The following is an 18,580-nucleotide window of genomic DNA, read 5'->3' on the forward strand; positions in this document are numbered from 1 at the left end:
AGACTTATAGACGGTTTTCTTATTAACATTTGTGAAGTTTGTTCAATACTTGGGATAGGATTTTTATATACTAGTTTTAGGGCATGTTCCACTCCAAGTGTAGGTTTTCATGAGTTCCTTCTTCATCACTTTCCGCCATATTCTTCTGATCATATCGTCTACGTTTTTTTTTTTTTCAAAGAAAGAACGTAGCATTTCCACCTGAAATTAAGAATATTAATTAGAAACAGTTGAATCATTTACGAGGGGTTTCACTACTAAAAAAATCTTTGCACAACTTGCCAAAAGGACGCAAATCTTGAGCGCATCTAAACGCATGTAATTTAAGCAATTACGCAAATTACGCAAATTTTCGTACACCCAAAACCTGAGTGGTGAACCCCTCGCTCATTTACAACATTTTGTAGGACAAGATTGTTTCGAACTTCAGATTTCATCAGTTCTTCCTCAAATGTTGAAAGTCTTGCTTGTTTTTTTCACGAAAGGCGAAAGACGAAAGGCAAAGTTTTCATACTTGTCTTAAGATTTCATTACTAATATGTACGGTATAATTGAAACTTTCTTCCAAACCGGAATCTGAATCCCCAGAATTGTTAGTCGTTGGTAACGAGGATTTATCCTGATTACTTTTGTGGGTGTTACACGCTTTGGTACTCGTTCGACACCAGCGTCATTTGTATCAATTTCATCGCTAACTCTCTCTTCAGAAACGATACTGGAAGTAGAAGATTTAGTTATCTGCTGGACTATTTTTCGTTGAGTTTGTATATTTATTTATCCTTATCAGATCTCATATTTTTCTTCAAGCTACTCAAAAAAACCCTGCTGAATACGAAATGCCAGATTCCTCTTTTATGTTTGTGGGTTTTTTAAATAAATCTAATAAAAATAAAAATAAATTATTTTTTCAATAGAGTTGCATACATAAATCACAAGAATTACCGTTACTCGAAAGAATTTAGCATTCATATACTATTTCCGTGACATCTTCAGAATCGACAATCCTCAGCCAACTTGCGAATTGATGGTAAGGAACATATTCCATCATGATACCATGTGCTAGGTAAGACTTCGTTTCCTCCATTCGTGTGAACTAATTTTACGATTAAAAAGGTAGTCATTTTAATCGTCAGAGAATTAGAAATGCAAAGAGGAAAATGTATTTGGGCTTAAGGAAAACTTAAATACAAGTTTTTTGTTAAGTAAAATTAGATCGAAAAGATGAGTATTTATTAAATGGTTCGGGAATCTCGCTTTGTTGCGTTACTTGTTTTTTTACCAATGTTGATATTCGTGATCTTGAAAATGTCGTCGGATATCAGTGTAATTATAAGTCATGTATTCTTTCACCAATATTATATAGATTGATATGTGATGTTTATACGAGTTTATACCGCAATAGAATTTGCCAGACATCCTCGATCCATTCAAAATTTCCTCTTTACCCAGGCCTCTGAATTTAGAATTTTCCTTTCCTTGGAATAGTAATTCTTAAGCAGTTTTTGTCAACTGAATATGTTACAATCATTTTTTTTTGCTCCATGTTGCTATAAAGTTACTATAATATCCGTCACCGATAATGCGTTTGATAATGCATATTCTCTCTAATCAATCGCAACCTCTCTATTCATACTTTAGTATGTACAACGTTCATGCATTATTGAATTTGTTTTCCGGCGTCTTGAGGTTCAGCCCGCTTGAAAACTTCAGTGCCTATCGCTTTGGAAGCTATTACGCGGAAAGATAAAAAATTACAGACAGACTTTCATTTCCCGCGATAAAATATTCAAGCTTAAAAATGTGTTGGGGTCTGTCAAATGTTAAAAATATTACCCCTAAATCCGCAAAGGCTCTCGTACTAATAGAATTTCTTGATAGACACAACATTGAATCCATCTTGGAAAAAGTTCTCGGTTTTCAATTCAGTTTAGTAAACATTCTAGGTGTTGGTCACTTCAAATCTAATCTAAATCTAATAAAGAGGCCGAAACTGTGTTATTAAAGACATGCATGTTATTTATTTTCTGACATTGTTAAGTGCCTTAATAACGGGTTTTTAATTGGAAAATATTTGAAAACCAACAAGATGCCTATGCATATCCCTATTGTTCGTCTGTATTCCAAGAATAAGAACTTTGTTAACTTCCAATTGTGGAACATAAGAAAACATTCCATGTGAGGCAGTTAGATTGCTTATTTTGGTATCTTTGAAATCATTTGTAGTTTTCCCATTAAATAAATTAACTGTTTTTGTCAGAAATTGAATAAGAAATAGTATAGTACGACGTTCAGGCCCGGTCATTCAGGCCCGCGTCTTTCAGACCGAACGTTGCAAAAATTGGGCCTGAAAGGCGGACTTGGACGGAAGACAGCTTGGCGACCAAGGTCATCTGCTAAGAATCAGAAAGGGGTCGATCCGGACCAGCGAGAAGTTCTGGATGGATAAACACCGATACAAATCGACGGTTACGAGGAACCTTCGGACGGCAGGTTGGGCACATGTGCCCGACCTTTCACTTAAAATGGGCCGTCAAACCATGACATTATGCGGCGGAACATTAACTACTTTACCATATAGGGAAGACCCCTTTTAACAAAATTCTTAGAGTTGGGACTTAGAAATATTTCAACGGCTCTATCGAAATGCTACACCCGGAGCTCGAGACCAATCCGATGTAGTAAACGGCTATCAACTCGGTGAGATAGCTGGAGAAGACGAAAGTCGGGCGGAGCACATCCAGCCGAATAATTAAGAGAGCAGGGGAGGCGGAGAGCATTCCGACGGATGGCATCCGTAGTCCCAGGATGGCCGGAAGATTGCAGCGTAGAAGAAGAAGCGGTTGCGGATTTTATCTATTGGGACTTGGATCGAAAATTGTAAGTTCCGGCACCGCTGAGTCCGAAATCACCCAAGCCGACAAACGGCAAAGCGATAGCCCGGCCGAAGCCGACGGCAAAAGAAGCGCCAGCCGCTAAAAGCACGCCCGCCAAAGAGTTGAAGTTGATTCTTCAAAGGTTCGACGAGGGGAATCCCGGTGTAACGCTGGTGAAACTCCCGAAGTCCCGGCAAAAATCAGCCATCAACCCTCCCTCAAAGGAGTTGGTTGAAACGGCGGCAAAACAGACGGTGCGGCGCAATAGCCTCAGATCTGCCAAAGATACTGAGCCAGGCTCCCAGGGAGGAAGAACTGAGGAATCCTCCCAGAACCGAGCCTGTGAACTTAAGTGGCGAACTGAATGGGCTGTTCGGTGATTCGGACAGCGCTGAAGAAGAGCTGCTTAAGGAAACCCCAATCCTCACTCCGGCCACGACTCAAGCCCCAACACTGGTGGTTGAACAAGCAGCCACAGCAGCGACGATCCAGCTACCCGGCCAGACCACACGAAAGGCACGCCGGAGAATCGACTCAGCAACCGAGTCGGAGCCGGAGTTAATCCTGACGGCCGAAAACGAAGAAGAGGAGCTCAAGAACGTGGCCCTGAAAACCCTCCCGCAAGATCAGGCGGTTGAAAAGATTGAGAAAGCGGCCAAAAAATTAGATTTGGCCGCAAAGCCTATGATTCATTGAAGTGTATCTTGTGTACGATCAAATACAATAACGCTGGTAAAAAAAAGTAATAACTGTTTCTGTTCTTTCAATTTGAATAAATGTTGCACTCAGATAAAAAAAGGGCCAGGCGGAAGATAAGTAACGATTATATACCCCAAACCTTCTGACTCTGCCGAAAACGCCAGGCAGGACTATGTCAGATCCGGCGATAGAAACGGAAAAATCCGTCAGGCAAATCTTAGCCGATTTTGAGCCCACTAAAGATACTGGAGCGAGGTCCAGGAGAGCACCAAAAAAGAACCCGGACGGCACGATGAATGTTTCGCGGAGTAGGCCGTCGAGTAGGGCCTCAGATAGGAATCTGAGTGGCTCACCACCGATAATAATAACAGAGGAGAATCCGAATAAACCCCAGTCACCGAAGATGACTGGGAGGGAGCACGGTCTACCAGGAGAGGTACCCAAACGCCATGGCAGCAGAATAATCAAGGGACTCAGAAGCTTCCCTAGTTTGCCGCTTGGATCGCGGGCGTAGCTTGGTCAGAACTCTTCAATGCTGCCATTGCCGCCAATTGCCGCTGGCGGCTTGGGGTGGGATTCCACGAATATATCGAGGGAGGGGGGAGAGGGAGACTGTGCAACACACAACAGCTGGTGGCCAAGCCACGCCCGCGATCCGAGCGGCATTTTGAGGAAGCTTCTAAGTCCCTTGATTATTCTGGCTGACGAAAGGGATAGGGCGTTTGGGTACCTCTCCTGGTAGACCGTGATAGGAGTGACGGTAGACGAATTACTAGGAGAAGCAGGCGCTCGCCAATCGCCAGAAATGCCACCCCCGAACTTGGAAGGATTTGGTACAACCCCAAAAAGAAAGACTTATCAGAAATGGTTAGAGAGGAATTTGCCAAGTATGACGCAGAGATACTGGCGATCGCTGGGTGACAAACGACTAATACCCAAGTGGCGGAGACGGTCACGAGACTGGACCGCCACAGAGACCAAATAGGCGTACTTAATCAGGAGATGCCGAAGATAAGGCAGAAAATAACACATCTCAGAAACTCGATGATAGAGGACACAACCGCACGAGTAGTGGCCGTAGAGGCAAGCGTGGCAACGACACTGCTAGCGCAAAAAATGCGACAGAGACACTGGAGGCCCGAATGGCCGCGCACATCGAACAGGCGGTGGGTCAGCTTCAGAACAGCTTGAACAAGCTACTGCTGGCTGAACCTTTACCGTTTGGACGCAGAGCTAAGGCACGTGGACTCAACGTCTACCTCTTTCGAAGTAGCTGCCTTTTTTTCTGCTCGCTGCCGGACGCCTTGGAGCCACTTTTGGTGTTTGCGCCTGGCTCGTCGAGGCCGATGGCGAAGGTGTTTGTGCCTGGCTCGTCGAGGCCGATGTCGAAGGTGTTTGTGCCTGGCTCGTCGAGGCCGTTGGCGAAGGCTGATTTACTGGGACTGAGTGCTTAGCGAGCACTGCCAGTATATCCCAGGTAACCGGGTCACTCACCGTGCCTGGTATCGCAAATTGGCCTGAGACGAGGGCCGTTCTCAGCTGGCGGAGGAGGTCGCCTGCTTGTATCGGGTGCCCGATTGGTGTCTCAAAGGGGTCCGTATTCAGGGCTACCGTGTTACTCTGATCGTCACGTGTAGTCTCAATAATAGATTACCGGACGTTTCGGCACCGACTAGTAGGTTAGTCACATTCGGCACTACCTACTATCATTTCGGCACTGTATTATTACAAAATACAAATTCGGCACTATGGAAAATGGTTTAATTTTAAGAAAATAAAATAAAAATTATACCAGGGGTACGCAATTACGCCTGGGGGAATTTGCAGCGGCAAAAAAATATCCCACTTGCGGGTGTGTTGTAAATTATTTAGGAAGATTGAAAAAGGGTAGCTTTTTATAATTAGAATTACTTTTTTGCTTAATTACTAAACTTACTGCTTCTACTGCTTAATTCATAAAAAAATAGTGATTCTTTATTTAGCCATTCAAATTTGAAACACATATTTACTGATACATTAACCCCCATTTCTCATTTACAAATTTTCAATTACAAATTTCTATACGATCCCACAAACCAATTTTGTCTGTTTTTTATTACTTACTTAAAAAGTAAATAGAAATAGTGCTCATTTTAAAAATTTAGAATTAAAATTTTTTCTAGGCATAAATGATAAAATGACTTTAATTCATTTGAACAGTCAAAAATTGACACCTGGTTGATTGGTGCCGAATCGGTAAAAAGACGGTGCCGAATCGTCACTACAAAGTGCCGAAAGTTTTTTTTTTACAATTCAGTGCCGAATCGTCCGGACACCCAATAATAAATAAACTACAATGACTATCGAGGGGAAATAAAAATTAAAAGATTACCTGATAACTAAGGAATGTAGTTATCCAATTATGAATGGAAACTAAAGACGACTGAAATGGGAAACAATAAACTAAGAATGACACCGCCGAAACTCCATAAGCCGCCATGCAAGAGTTCGTGTCCAAAATTTTTTCTTTGCTTTAATCGACTTGGCAACTTCGGACGTTAGCCAACTCTATTATTAACTTTGGGAAGGGTACACGCTAACCACTACGGCATATCCACTTGAATTTCTAAGGTCTTCTTAAACTAATTTCAAACCAACGCATTATTAATTTTAAAAAAGGAAATACCTTAACTTTGAACTGGGTCGTGAAGAAAATATGTTTTCTATTTTTTATGAACTCTTCTTTAACCGCAAAAGTGACCAACAGATGACATTTTTCTGTTTGGTTGTTTTTTTAGGATACGGTACGAACTACGATGTTGCGGTAAATAAAATAAAAAAAGAACAAGGAGGCAACGTCGCAAAAAAAGACGGACTAAAAAAGACAAAATATATGTCATTCCTCATTTGGGAATGAAATGTTATAATCCATCACTGTTATTTTTAAAGATATGAATAACAATTTCTAAAATTTTATTATTTTGTCCCTTTTTTATAATATTTATTGGGATACGACTAAAAAGTAAGTCCAAATTTAAATGTAAAATGTTATCGAATAATATCCCATCCCTTTACCAGTCATTTTAATTGCTAAACCAGACATAGCACGACGCTTTCAGCATTGAGGCATTCGAACAAAAATTTTCCTAAACTGTTAATTGTTTAACGGACACGACTGTTCCCGAGCGTTAAACCGTTAACATTATTTTTACTCAAATGCCCCACGGTAGATGGCGATAAACTCGAGGTACTGGAAAATTTTAAAACAGAGAAAACTACAATTGAATGAACCATAGCCATCAATTGTGGCTTTGCATGAAGTCTAAATAATTATTAAATCCTGCATGCTTAATAAATTTTATACTAGTCCCCCCTTTTAACAAGCGATCTCCGACCCTAAGCGTCCGAAAAAACCTTTTTGGCGGAGGCAGTTTTCAGGAAGAAATCCTGAAAGGAACTAAGAAAATCTGGATTCAGGGCTCTTGTGCAGAATCGCAAAACAATTCCAACCGGACAAAGTCCATATTCTTATCTTTTATAGTTCGCGAGATAATCAAGAACGAAAATCGTGAAATATCACGTAAACCCCAAGTCTCTCCCTCCGTCCACATCGCTTTTCGCCATATATTCAGCTCGTTTTGCGTATTAATAGAAATTTTTATTTCCAAAATTTGTAATTAAAATATTATAACATTTTTTGCAGTCACTTCCTTTTTTATTTGAATTTTGAATATTAATAAGGTTATTGAATATCGAAACTGTAATCAAATTGATTTAAGATTTGGAATACAAATGGGCTCATCAAAAAAGAATAAGTAATTTTTATCTTGTTTTTTATAATTATTTGAAAAATTTGAAAAAAAAATTTTTTTTTTTATATATCACCGAACAGTTTGGTCCCATAGCCTACCTACCCATATCTATCTTTGACGAGGGGTGATGAATAGCGATGAAAAACGAAAAGTACCATAGTAAGATGAACGAGAAAAGAGAATGAACCTCAAACTATGGATGAAATAGGATGAAATACGATCAGATACAACACCAAGCCGCTAGTTCTACAGTAAATTCGAACACTTTCGGGGAAAAGGGTTTGAAGGGTTTTAAATGACCTTTCTCGCGTTTACAAGATCGCATTTCAAATATACAGTATATCACTGTAATCTAGACTAGTTGTACGCCCTTTCTTTTCTTTGTTAGCCTGTTTGTGTGCTTCAGACCGCTCCCCTCTAAGTGCTTATTTTCAGCCCACCTTACAGTTCTTACACAGCAATCCACAATTTCAAACACATATTATTTAAAACTAAATAAGTCTAAAACGCGAACGTCGTTCGCGTCTGTCCTTCATGCAAATTTTTTTTACAGTTATTCAAACTAACTATACTTTACACAATCTATAGCGCTATTTCTATTAGATCCAAAATTAGGCTATATCTAAAATGAAATGCATGATATATGAGGAAATTTGGCATTGCCATTGGTTAAGAATCTCTGAATTTTAATAGCAAGATGCATAGCCTTTGCCTTGCATCCAAACTGCACATAACCCTAAAACGCATTAAAACAAATGATTTTTTACAAACATTGTGAATATAGGCTACATAGGCCTATTGATGCCTGTTCATTCTCTATTATCAAAAAAATAAGTTTAATAATTAGGCCTACACGTGATACAAAGTAGGTAAACAATAACCTATGTATATATCGATGATGGGATTAGAATTGAATAAAAACTGTTGAGATCTCTTTGATAGGCCTACTTTAAATTTGATCCTTGCCCTATTAGCTTGAAATCATAGTTCTTTATAAATATGGGAATAATTATTCCCCTCGAATCCCCTCCGATTTGTCCTGGAATTATCTACATCGTACGTAACCGTTTCAATGGAACTTAACCCATCATTGCTGGTTTCCCTACAACAAGTATGTTTCAGAAACTAATTTCAAGCGTATACATCCTATAGACCAATAACAAAGAAAAGCTAATAGAATTCATACTTGGAATAAAAATCTGGATGATACGGGCAGTAGTAGGCCTATGATATAAAAGTTAATTACTCCAAAATACTACGAAATAATGCATATGCAGCATATATTATTTTCGCAAATTGTTTTTTGTCTACATTTTTAATGTTTATAGGCCACGTTCTGTTTAACTTTCTAATTCAGGTCTAATAATCTTACCTATTTTTAACAATTAACAAATTGTATATTTACCAATCAAATCTAACCAATTGCCGATGCTGAATAATAGCAAGTTAGAATTCCTTAGTTGTATTGTATAATATCAAATAGATATAGAGAACTATTGGGCCACGTTGTTGCTTGCTTATTCGTAGTTTATTGTTTCGTTTTGGCCTGTTGAAATTTAAAGGTTGAATCGGGTTGAAGATACACAAGCATTGCAGTAAGAAAGAATCTTGAGTAATCTAACGAACGATAACGAACTCAAAAGTTAAAAATACTATTAATGATTTCTAAACTTCTGTCAGCGCTGTAATAACTTGCGCGTGCAGTAAATCATTGTAGAAAAGAGTAGCTATGGCACACACCAGTTGAACAAGTAACTTGCAAAGTTAGACCAATCAGCGGCGTCAAAATAGAGGATGAATTCCTATTGGAAGTCATGGATCACTGGCCCGCCCTCTTGGCCGTTCTAGCACGTTCTTGCGGGTTGGGCAATGGAAATGAAACGGGTCAAGCCTAAAGGAACAAATTCAACTTCTGTAGTGTGAGTAGCTATGTGCTCGTCTTCGGTTCATTTTTTAAAGAGAAATTTCCAGATTTCGTTAACAGTAGTGAAGTGCGTCGGATTATACCTGCATGCCTTGTCCTTACGGCATTTTGGAACAACACCTTGAAACAATCGCATCTGCGCAATGGGCAAGTAATCTCCCTTGGTCCTACTTCGCTTCCTTTTCATTATAGGCTCTACTTTACTGTGGATAAGCTCTCATCGAAAAAACCGGGATTTTGCCGATCGCTGATTGGGAGTAGTAAAGATTACGGACACATTTTACTTTTGCCTCACACCCAATTTGGACAAAAGGAAATGTTTGCCTTTCATTGAAAAGAGAAATGTTGCTGAGCTATCAAAACGGCGAGGGTAAAAGTCGTTAAAAAAAAAACAAGCCTTAACCGGCATTTCCTTTGAGCTAGTTCGTGACCTTTCCATCGATGGTTAGTGTTGATTTTACCATTTCGTCGACCACACGCAGCTTATTCTCTGTAAGATGTCACGACTTATCGTATGGCGCCTAGTTTATGTCTGTGTTGACTGGTTGTGTTTATCAAATCAGCAAATCCCGTTCAATTAGATATCTGGTTTAAATGTGCAGATGTTGCGGGTTACTGCGGTCTCTTGGTTAAAATTTATACACGGTTTTTCTTCTATTTTGGCCGCAACTGCCACAGTTGCTTGTTTGTAGATTTTGTGAATTACTGTAATTATTATAAGCACTTAAGCAGCGTGTGTTTAAAAAAATTACTTTTTGCTTTTTTTAAGCTTCTTAAAGAAATGCCATCATCAAGTCTTTTATTATTATTTATTTTATATTCATTACTTATTATTATTCCGTCTGCTAATTGATAAAAATTTAAGAAAATCAACCATTTTTTTAAATTTATTATTTTCAGTCCAATAGTCATCCATCATCTGTATAACTTTTTGCAGCAAAACAATTATATGTTGCCCAATGGTTACACTGAAAAACCTAAAAACATTTTCTCGTTAGTTAGAGAGTATTGATCAAGCATCACACTTAATTTCATTACTGTAGCTCACTTGAAAAAAAGAGAAATTTTATTTTGAGGTGATGGAGAAATAACTTCATCGCGAAGGTCATTACATCCACTTTCGCCAAAAACTCGTGACTAATCCATCGTGTATCGACAAGCGGCAATATAGCGGCATGGTATACTCAGGGATTTTTTACCAATAAAATTAGATAATAAATTAGATTTAAATTAGATTATTCATTTTCAAACGAGCCCAGTTGTAAAAATATAAAAATATAATTTTTTCAAGATCCACGCGATTACGGAAAATTGATATAGGGAGCAGGGAGCTGTTATAAGCAGCTGTTAGCAAGTCTTTATAGAACAATAACGATGTGTTAATTTTATTTCTTTTGTGAGAAATGTTCTCTCAAAAAAAGTCTCAAAAAAAGTCTCAAAAAAAGTCTATGTTTTTAAACAGCTTAAAATAAATATGCTTTTTTCTGAACTCTGTTACGAATTTCTGAATCCATAGCATTAGCAAGCATCTTTACTTTGTCTCTCAGTCAGTAGCACTCTTTATTTCCTTCCTAAAAAGAATTTATCCCGCAATTTTGTCTCTGTGCTTTTGCCAAGGATTTCGGAATGTCAGGATCTTTTGAACAAATCCCATCCACGACGACGACGTTTGCCCGTCTCATGCAATGCATTTTTTAGTTGAGTAGGACGAGAAAAGATTTCTTGGGAGCACGCGGCAGGGAGCACGTCAATGTCATGCTCGAAACTGGAAATGTTTGAAGTGTTACTTCTAAGGATATCCGCCACCCGACATTCTTCTAATTTACTCTCTTTTTCTTCTACTATGTGAGATTTACCCGGCAGGAAAAAAAAATAAAAATGTAGGCAGTTCCCATAGTTTTTTACGTGATGCCTTAGATTTTCGTCTATTAGTCGATATTTCGACGTCGAGACTTGAGACTAAAAACTGTGCGCGTTTTTTAAATTGTAGGAAAGTCCAATAATTTACTGCGACAAAAAATGTAAGAATTCTGTAGTCTCCGCTTTGCTATATAACCGTATTGAACCAAATTAGTCATTGTCATTTTCAGATAAAAACGAATCATAAGCCAATCCTCCGTATTCAAGAATGTGTACGTATAGGCCCAAAATACGGAAGTTTGTTTTTCCTTTGTACCGTAAAAAAAACGAGCACGTCAGCATGGTCATAATAACGCATAATATAACTATAAAAATTTATCTGTATGGAGAAAGGTGAAACTTGTATTAATATTTCGCATTTATTTTTTTATGTTGGGTAATAGGCGACACGCAAATATCGCAGTACGGCGAGGTAAATCAACTCGGTGGGGTGTTTGTGAACGGCCGACCACTGCCCAACGCCGTTCGATTGCGTATTGTTGAACTGGCCCAACTTGGCATCCGCCCATGTGACATATCGCGTCAGCTCAGAGTCTCCCATGGATGTGTATCCAAAATACTTGCTCGCTACCACGAGACGGGATCTATTTTGCCTGGTGCCATTGGAGGATCAAAGCCTCGAGTCACTACTCCCAAAGTAAATTTTAATTGAAAAAAAAAATATGAATCGTATTCTGAAACTAGTTTCATAGCATCCAATTTGTAAAAAAATAAAAAAATGCGACGCCCTTTTTAAAAAATATTTTCTAACATTCGTAGGTAGTTGGATACATCAAAGAGCTTAAGAGTAAAGATCCAGGAATCTTTGCATGGGAAATTCGTGATCGACTTCTGGCTGATGGCATTTGCGACAAGTATAACGTCCCATCGGTGAGCTCCATTTCCCGTATTCTCCGGAATAAAATCGGAACCATGGCGCACCTGACAGGCAAGTCCAATTTCTTTGTAAAATTGATAAAAGTGACCGGTAAAGGATATGCGTAGTAACGGTGCAACAGGTATACATGATATTACCGTGACAGGCAACGGAGTTGTGCATTATGACAAGCACCACCATCATCACCATCAAATGAGTACTTCTGGCGTGGGCAACCAGACTACTTCTTCGGGTTCAGCTCTGTACAATCCCTTGTATCCGCCATATTCCCCGTACGGCGGAGTCAGCGTCGGAGTCGGTGTCGGCGTTCACCATCAGTCGCCTATCGCCACGACAAGCATCGGACCTCACGCCTCGTCACGCAATAACGCTCCTCTGTCACCCAGTCGCCCATCTCCGGCCATATCTTGGCCTAGTTCTCACAGTGTCACAGACATCCTCGGCGTCGGTCTCAACATCAACGTCGGTCTTGGATTTCGACCACCGCAAGGGCCGCCCATGACAATCACCGCGCAATCCACTCCCATGTGCAACAGCTCAGAGCCATCCACCGCGCATAACTACAACTATAATTACAATTACTACATGTACCTTCAGTCGTGCAATTCCGCAGCGACGGCGCATCAGCACGGATCGTCCAGTTCCTTAGTGAACTCTGGCCACATGACGACTAGCGGTTCCGGACAATCCATCGTCAACAGTGTTCATGGCATTACAGCCTAAGATACATCTATAATACGGCCGTTTTCCAATTCAATGACGTTTTCATGTTCTTATATGCAATCAAGTTCTTGTGTCGGTCAAAAATAATGCTTTCAATTTTTTCATATTTGCACATTTACAGAGTGCAAAATGAAAATGTAAATTGCAGTATAGCATAGCTAGATGATTGCTTGTCGCACGTGACTTATAATGTTGCATAATGTTATATTTAACGGAATTGTTACTTTCTAATGTGTTTTCGAAGAAATTCATTCAACCCAAATATATAATATTGTGTATACGATCAACGTGTAATAACCGAATTTTCTATTTTTTTTATTGTTCTCACTTATAAATTGGCCGTCTCTTGACGTCTTGGCAATCTGTTTTTCAAATGTTTACGTATGTGTTTTTGTTGGATATGTGATGTAATTGAATATGAGCTCAGAAGATACATAATATTAGAACTGATTTGATTTCACATTGCAAATCTTCTTCATGTTTCTATACCCAAAGGAAAAATAAAGTTGAGCTGATGTGATTTCATTATAAAATCTCACTACTGCTGTTAAAACTCGTCTATTTTGTCGCTTCACACCAATTGATTTATTGGCTTATTGCCATTACTCACCAGCTTTAGTTTATTTGATAGTATAATTGTATATTATACTGGTTGATTGTTGTGGTGATTAAGTAAGTAAGCCTTAATCATTAGTAATCACTAATCATCAGTATTTAGGTACCTATACTGCTGTGCTACATGCTGGAAAGTTGTTCTTACTATAATATAGTTTTAGATTATTTGTACATTTTATTATTTTTATACCGGTACCATTCTTCTTTCAGACATTAGAAGTAATAGTTCAAGAATTTCACCAAATCTCAAACCGGTATGGATGTAAATTAATATTTTTTTAACAGAAAGTCAAAGTCGATTAACTTGACATTAGTTTAGTCACTCTTCTCTCGTAATAGCTGTTTAAGCTCTACAAAGCTAAGACTCACCATGAAGAGAGTTGAGATCAGAGTATAATCACAGCAGTGTTTCTCAATTACACCATTAGCGAGGTGAAGAAGCCGTTTTGGACTGCGTAATTGTTATTAGGCAAACGAATAGAGAAAGAGTATAGAGAGAAGGAAAATACCCGGCACCGCAAATTTGATAGAAAATGACCAGTGACGTATAAAGACAAAAATGATATCTTCTTTAATTGTTTAAAAACTTAATTAAGCGCCTTGAATAAAAAAACATTGGTTACCGGTCAGCTATCTGTAAGTTGACAACCAAATAAAAAGCAGAATCATATAACCCTAAATGAAGAGGCACATTTCACGAACAAGGATGCATTTCGGTAAAAAATTTGTAGTTCAAGAAATTTGTTTTCCCCTGCGTTTTTGTTTTACAGGCTTTGCTCCCATCCACGTTCAGGTTTTTGACAACGTTAATCATTCAGCCTGTCAAGAAAAAGTCGGAAATATCAAACATTGAAACGAGTCCTCTCCCGCCTCCCTCGGCATTGCTTTAGATAGCTCATGGCTGTGTAGGCAGGAACGAGACTGTAAGACGCAGTTGTGTTGAGCATTTTCTCTTTACGGTAAAATGTTTAATTAGTCAGGCTTGCGCTTATAATATCTTGAAGCAGACGGCGATTGAGCTAGTTCTTAAATATAGGTCGTGTAAATTTTTAATTAAAAATCAAATCAAATATTCTGCGTTTGCATTGCAAATCTGCTATTTGATAATCGTTGGTAATCTGGGTGGCAATTTCTGCTTGTAGCGGCACCAGAAATCTTGACTGGTCACAGCAGGTTCAAATTTTGAAAATTCAAAACGAATATTTTCTAGAAGCTAGCGGCTAGCCACTATGACTAGGAAATGATTAAATAAATTGAAATGAACGCAGGTCTGCGCTTTAACACATCCTTATAAGATATGCCTTATTATACCCTACATTAATAAAACGAAAAATAGCTCCCATTAATTATATTTCTACGAAAATATGGGAGGGAAAATTAGAAATTTATTGACCACCGTTGCGAAGATTTTAGCCTATCCTAATACAGTACGGGAACTTTCTAATGTGCATCAATCATTAATTCGTTCCTTCCAATATGTTGTAGGCATCACGTAATTTATTTTCCAACTTGTCGTCCTATTCAATAGTTCGTCCTAACCTCGTAGGGTCTACTACACATTGTATGTTGAATTGTTCTTAGAATAATATTTTTGGGCAAACTGAATGCATATAGTAGATCATAGAATACCTCGAGTTATAGTTTTGATCTGGTAAGTGGTAAAATGCAGTAAAATGATTTTTTTTAAGGCACCAAGGATGTGTTTCTTCGACCCTTTTTTATGTGCCGCTGCGGAGACGCTCGGATTACCAAAGAGACACCGTACAGCTAACTTTACTTTCTCGTGAGCTGTGGTAGTATATGGCGGCACGAAGGAGCGCACCATCAAGATTTGTTGCACCAACGATTCCCGATGATCGTCGCATATATTTTTATCTCTCGAAATATTTGTGTTTTTCTTCTTGTATTTCTTCTTGTATTTAATAAATCAATGTCCCCGAGCCGCTCGTTGGAGATGATCGATAGCTACGCAGTATACACAGTTACACACAGCTTCCTATTTTTATTAATAGTCATGCAAGCGGCAGCACGTGTTGTGTAGGAAGCTTCGAGTATTAGAAAGAGTGACGAGTTCCAGGCATCCGAAAGACATCGGCTAATATGAAATGCTAAGAAAATAGACTAGACTGTTGGCTCATTAGCCAGCCGTTTTACTCATATTCTCCTCTCTTTTTTTTGCGGCGCCGTTCAATTTTGGTGGGACCCCCTAGCCTCATTAGGCCTTGCCGCAAAAGGCATCAGTCCGGATGTGGGGATCAATTCCAACTCTTCAAGCACACACGCAGCATACACACCCTCACACACACCCACATGTAAATATGGAAGAATGTACTGCCAAGAATATTAACAACAGAATCTCAAATGCACTAAAAACATGTAGACGACGTAGTCGGTACTACAGCATGCTGTATACTAGACCCTTTGCCATCAAGAACAAATGCCGACAGAGTCAAATGTACTGTCTGGAATCACAGTTTTTGCTGGGAAGGAAACAGCGCGCTTCTCTTTGTAATTTGAACTTGCATAATGAGATCCGATGAGATGGAATTGTGGGGACTGATCAACACATGAAGTGCATACACCGTATCTATTCTATTCTAGACTCGCCATATTTCATTAGCTCCATTTATTCACTTTTGCCAAGCGACGTGTAACGAACCGTTTTTTTTTTCTTTAACCGTTCGTATGTTTTTATAAAACAGGGAATATCAATTTTGGGTGCCCGTATTTTTATTTGCAGTTGGTCGATGTTTCCTATCAAGACTGGAATCAAGTTGAATGGCGTCACTATTATTAATAAATCAATCAGCAACCTGCCCAAACGCAAACTGAACCTATTTTTCGGCATTCTACATCCTTATATTTTAGTGGTATTTACATCACATGTAAAGAAATTATGACTCAACAGCAGCCCTCATTTCTAGAGTTGTCGTAACCGCTGGTGTTCTTAATTACTCTACGTGCTCATGGGGCCAAACGAGCAAAGAGTAAAACGAGTGCTAATATTAGGCGTTCATAAAATGTCTTGAAAAATGCTGTAAAACAGGAAAAATATTGCAATTTTATGCAAACATGTTTCTTTGCTCAGTTCTGCGTTCAGTGCAGAGTTTATTTGGTAGGATTGCCGAATTTCCTATTTTCAAAATAAATTCAGATTCGATTTCGTGCCTCAAATCATTTGTGCATATTTCTGAATATGTCTTTATAAGAATGTGCAATCGTGTGCAGTTTTCTAGTTTGGCAATAGTGTTTGAAAATACTCAGTTTAAAAGCTGTAATTTACACGATTTAGAAAAAAGACTAAAAGAGAAGCAGCTGACAATTGATGAGAGGAAATAACAAAAGCCAACTATTTTTTCGGTGACGTTATGAAGTGCAGCAGTGTAGCTATTACAAACTGCTGCATGTCGGTCACTCCCGAACGTGTTGTTTTGCTCTCGTTTGCTCTCCAGCTATGAACTAGCTACTCGACAGTAAAATAAAATAAAATAAAATAAAATAAAATAAATTAAAAAAACGGCGCTGCCAATTTTTGTTTCAGTAGACACGTTAGGTTTCAACGTGTTATTGACTGACTGGTGTATAGTGTACAAGTTGGAAACGTGAGAGTTAATTTCGGAACCGGGCGATGACGGCTGAAAACGTTGAAGGCATCAGAGAAAGAAAGAGAAAGAGAAAGAGAAAGAGAGAGAGAGAGAGCTAGGAGAGTTGGCAGCTGCGTATGGCTGTCGACTTTTGGTATCGTGGATCGTGGGTAGCGCAGGCGGCTTTGATTGAAAAAAGATCACTGCCTGATAACCCTGGCATTCTTGCGGCGGCTGCGACAAGGAGGCCAGGAATTAGCGCCGATAAGACTGGCTGCCATCTTGCATTCTCACCAGCCCCTTTTCCAACCCCACCCTTCACCCCCCCTCCCCTTTTGAAACAGTCTTATACTCTTCCCCTACTCTTACCCGTATTCCATTCCTACATTAGCACTCACGTTCTATTTGTGTTATCTACCTCCAGTGAAATAATCAGAATCCATCAAACACCGGAATATATTCGCGAGTTAATTCATTTCTGACTCTTAGTTTTTATTATATGTCTATACTACTTCAAAGAGAAGTTAAATGCTCGTGCGTGCGTATTGCTGGCGGATCGGTTCACCAATTCCCGTACGTTTTTGGTTTTTATAAGTGAAAACTGTGGATAAAAATAATCAACAACAAAGTTCTATTTATAGATTTTAGATATTTTACAGACACAAAATTGGGCCCAGCGTTTATAGAAATAATCAAGGGAGATCGCAGCATATCTTAGATACTTCCAAGTTCAATTCGTTAAAAAGCGCAGCCAGTTCCGGCCAGTTTCCAAATGAAATAATTCATTAAAAAAACAGACAACAGAAATTTTACGTCATCGAATTATCTTAGAGAATTTTCTACTATGATCGCCTTCATAAATCATAAGTAAAGAGTCCGAAAATTATGAAGCATAGATCACTTTCTTCTCCGATATTTAAGGTTGTTAACGTGAATTCGTTTTGCTGTAGAAAAAGTAGATTCGACGGATTGGCTGTTACTATAATACTATGTGACTATCTTGTGTACCGTACCGTGGGTATAGCTATACAAAGCTCTTTCGTATTGAAACAATTTGTCCCAGCAGAAAACATTCAAAAAGTAAAATCAGTAAAATTGTTTTTATTTTGTTAAGTCCCTAAAGTGAGAGTGTAGGTGTATTTGATGACCAAGGTTTGGATAAGCTGTTCGTGGAATGGAAGGACAGAGAGACACGACAAATGTCACAGAGAAAGCGTCACGCATGGAAAGAAAGCCTTTCCATTTCACGCTCTGACTTTTAAAGCGAACTATCCCCCTTTCCAATCAGTGAATATACGCTAACTGTATCCAGGGTTGTACAGACAACTAAGTTCGGCCATAACAGTTGAAATCATTGCACGCGCAGCAATCAATTGTGAACAGATAAAATAGCTACATGCCAACTCTAGAGAAAAATATTCGGAAATGAAAACAACACGTGAAATATCCGAACGCAAAATAATAATTGTTGTAAAGTATTGAAAAAGCCACAAAACTGATTAGCACATTATGTATCGGACTTTATGAAGCGGAAGATTGAACGGAAACTAGTTAAGGTTCGACCCATTTTCCGA

At 38.9% G+C, this 18,580-nt stretch overlaps 1 protein-coding gene and 1 long non-coding RNA gene across 4 annotated transcripts; one reads left to right on the forward strand and one right to left on the reverse strand.

The window, feature by feature from the left end:
* Positions 1-549: 549 nt before the first annotated feature.
* Positions 550-9,053, reverse strand: LOC124335964. The gene is made up of 3 exons (XR_006916970.1): positions 8,769-9,053; positions 943-1,093; positions 550-879 (listed from the first exon to the last, which is right to left on the reverse strand). It is a non-coding gene; the product is annotated as an uncharacterized LOC124335964 (long non-coding RNA).
* A 214-nt stretch (positions 9,054-9,267) lies between these two features.
* On the forward strand, positions 9,268-13,257 carry LOC124335992 (paired box protein Pax-1-like). Of its 3 annotated transcripts, none has more exons than XM_046789495.1 (4): positions 9,268-9,438; positions 11,591-11,844; positions 11,967-12,135; positions 12,206-13,257. In XM_046789495.1, the coding sequence occupies exons 1-4, from the start codon at positions 9,375-9,377 to the stop codon at positions 12,805-12,807; spliced, it is 1,089 nt and encodes a 362-aa protein (XP_046645451.1). In that variant the 5' UTR covers positions 9,268-9,374; the 3' UTR covers positions 12,808-13,257. The 3 variants fall into 3 exon arrangements, with proteins under 3 accessions (XP_046645451.1, XP_046645452.1, XP_046645453.1); XM_046789496.1 differs by having other exon boundaries at positions 9,269-9,438; positions 12,230-13,257; XM_046789497.1 differs by having other exon boundaries at positions 9,303-9,434.
* Positions 13,258-18,580: the final 5,323 nt, after the last annotated feature.

This window comes from Daphnia pulicaria, chromosome 4 (genome assembly GCF_021234035.1).
Source record: "Daphnia pulicaria isolate SC F1-1A chromosome 4, SC_F0-13Bv2, whole genome shotgun sequence".
Taxonomy (NCBI): Eukaryota; Metazoa; Arthropoda; class Branchiopoda; order Diplostraca; family Daphniidae; genus Daphnia; species Daphnia pulicaria.

Excerpts from the sequence above, each read along its gene's own strand:
- LOC124335992 (XM_046789495.1), top strand. The coding sequence starts at position 9,375 with ATGCCTTGTCCTTACGGCATTTTGGAACAACACCTTGAAACAATCGCA. Across the intron at positions 9,439-11,590 it reads CGCATCTGCGCAATGGGCAA|GCGACACGCAAATATCGCAG; the intron begins GTAATCTCCCTT and ends GTTGGGTAATAG. Across the intron at positions 11,845-11,966 it reads CTCGAGTCACTACTCCCAAA|GTAGTTGGATACATCAAAGA; the intron begins GTAAATTTTAAT and ends TAACATTCGTAG.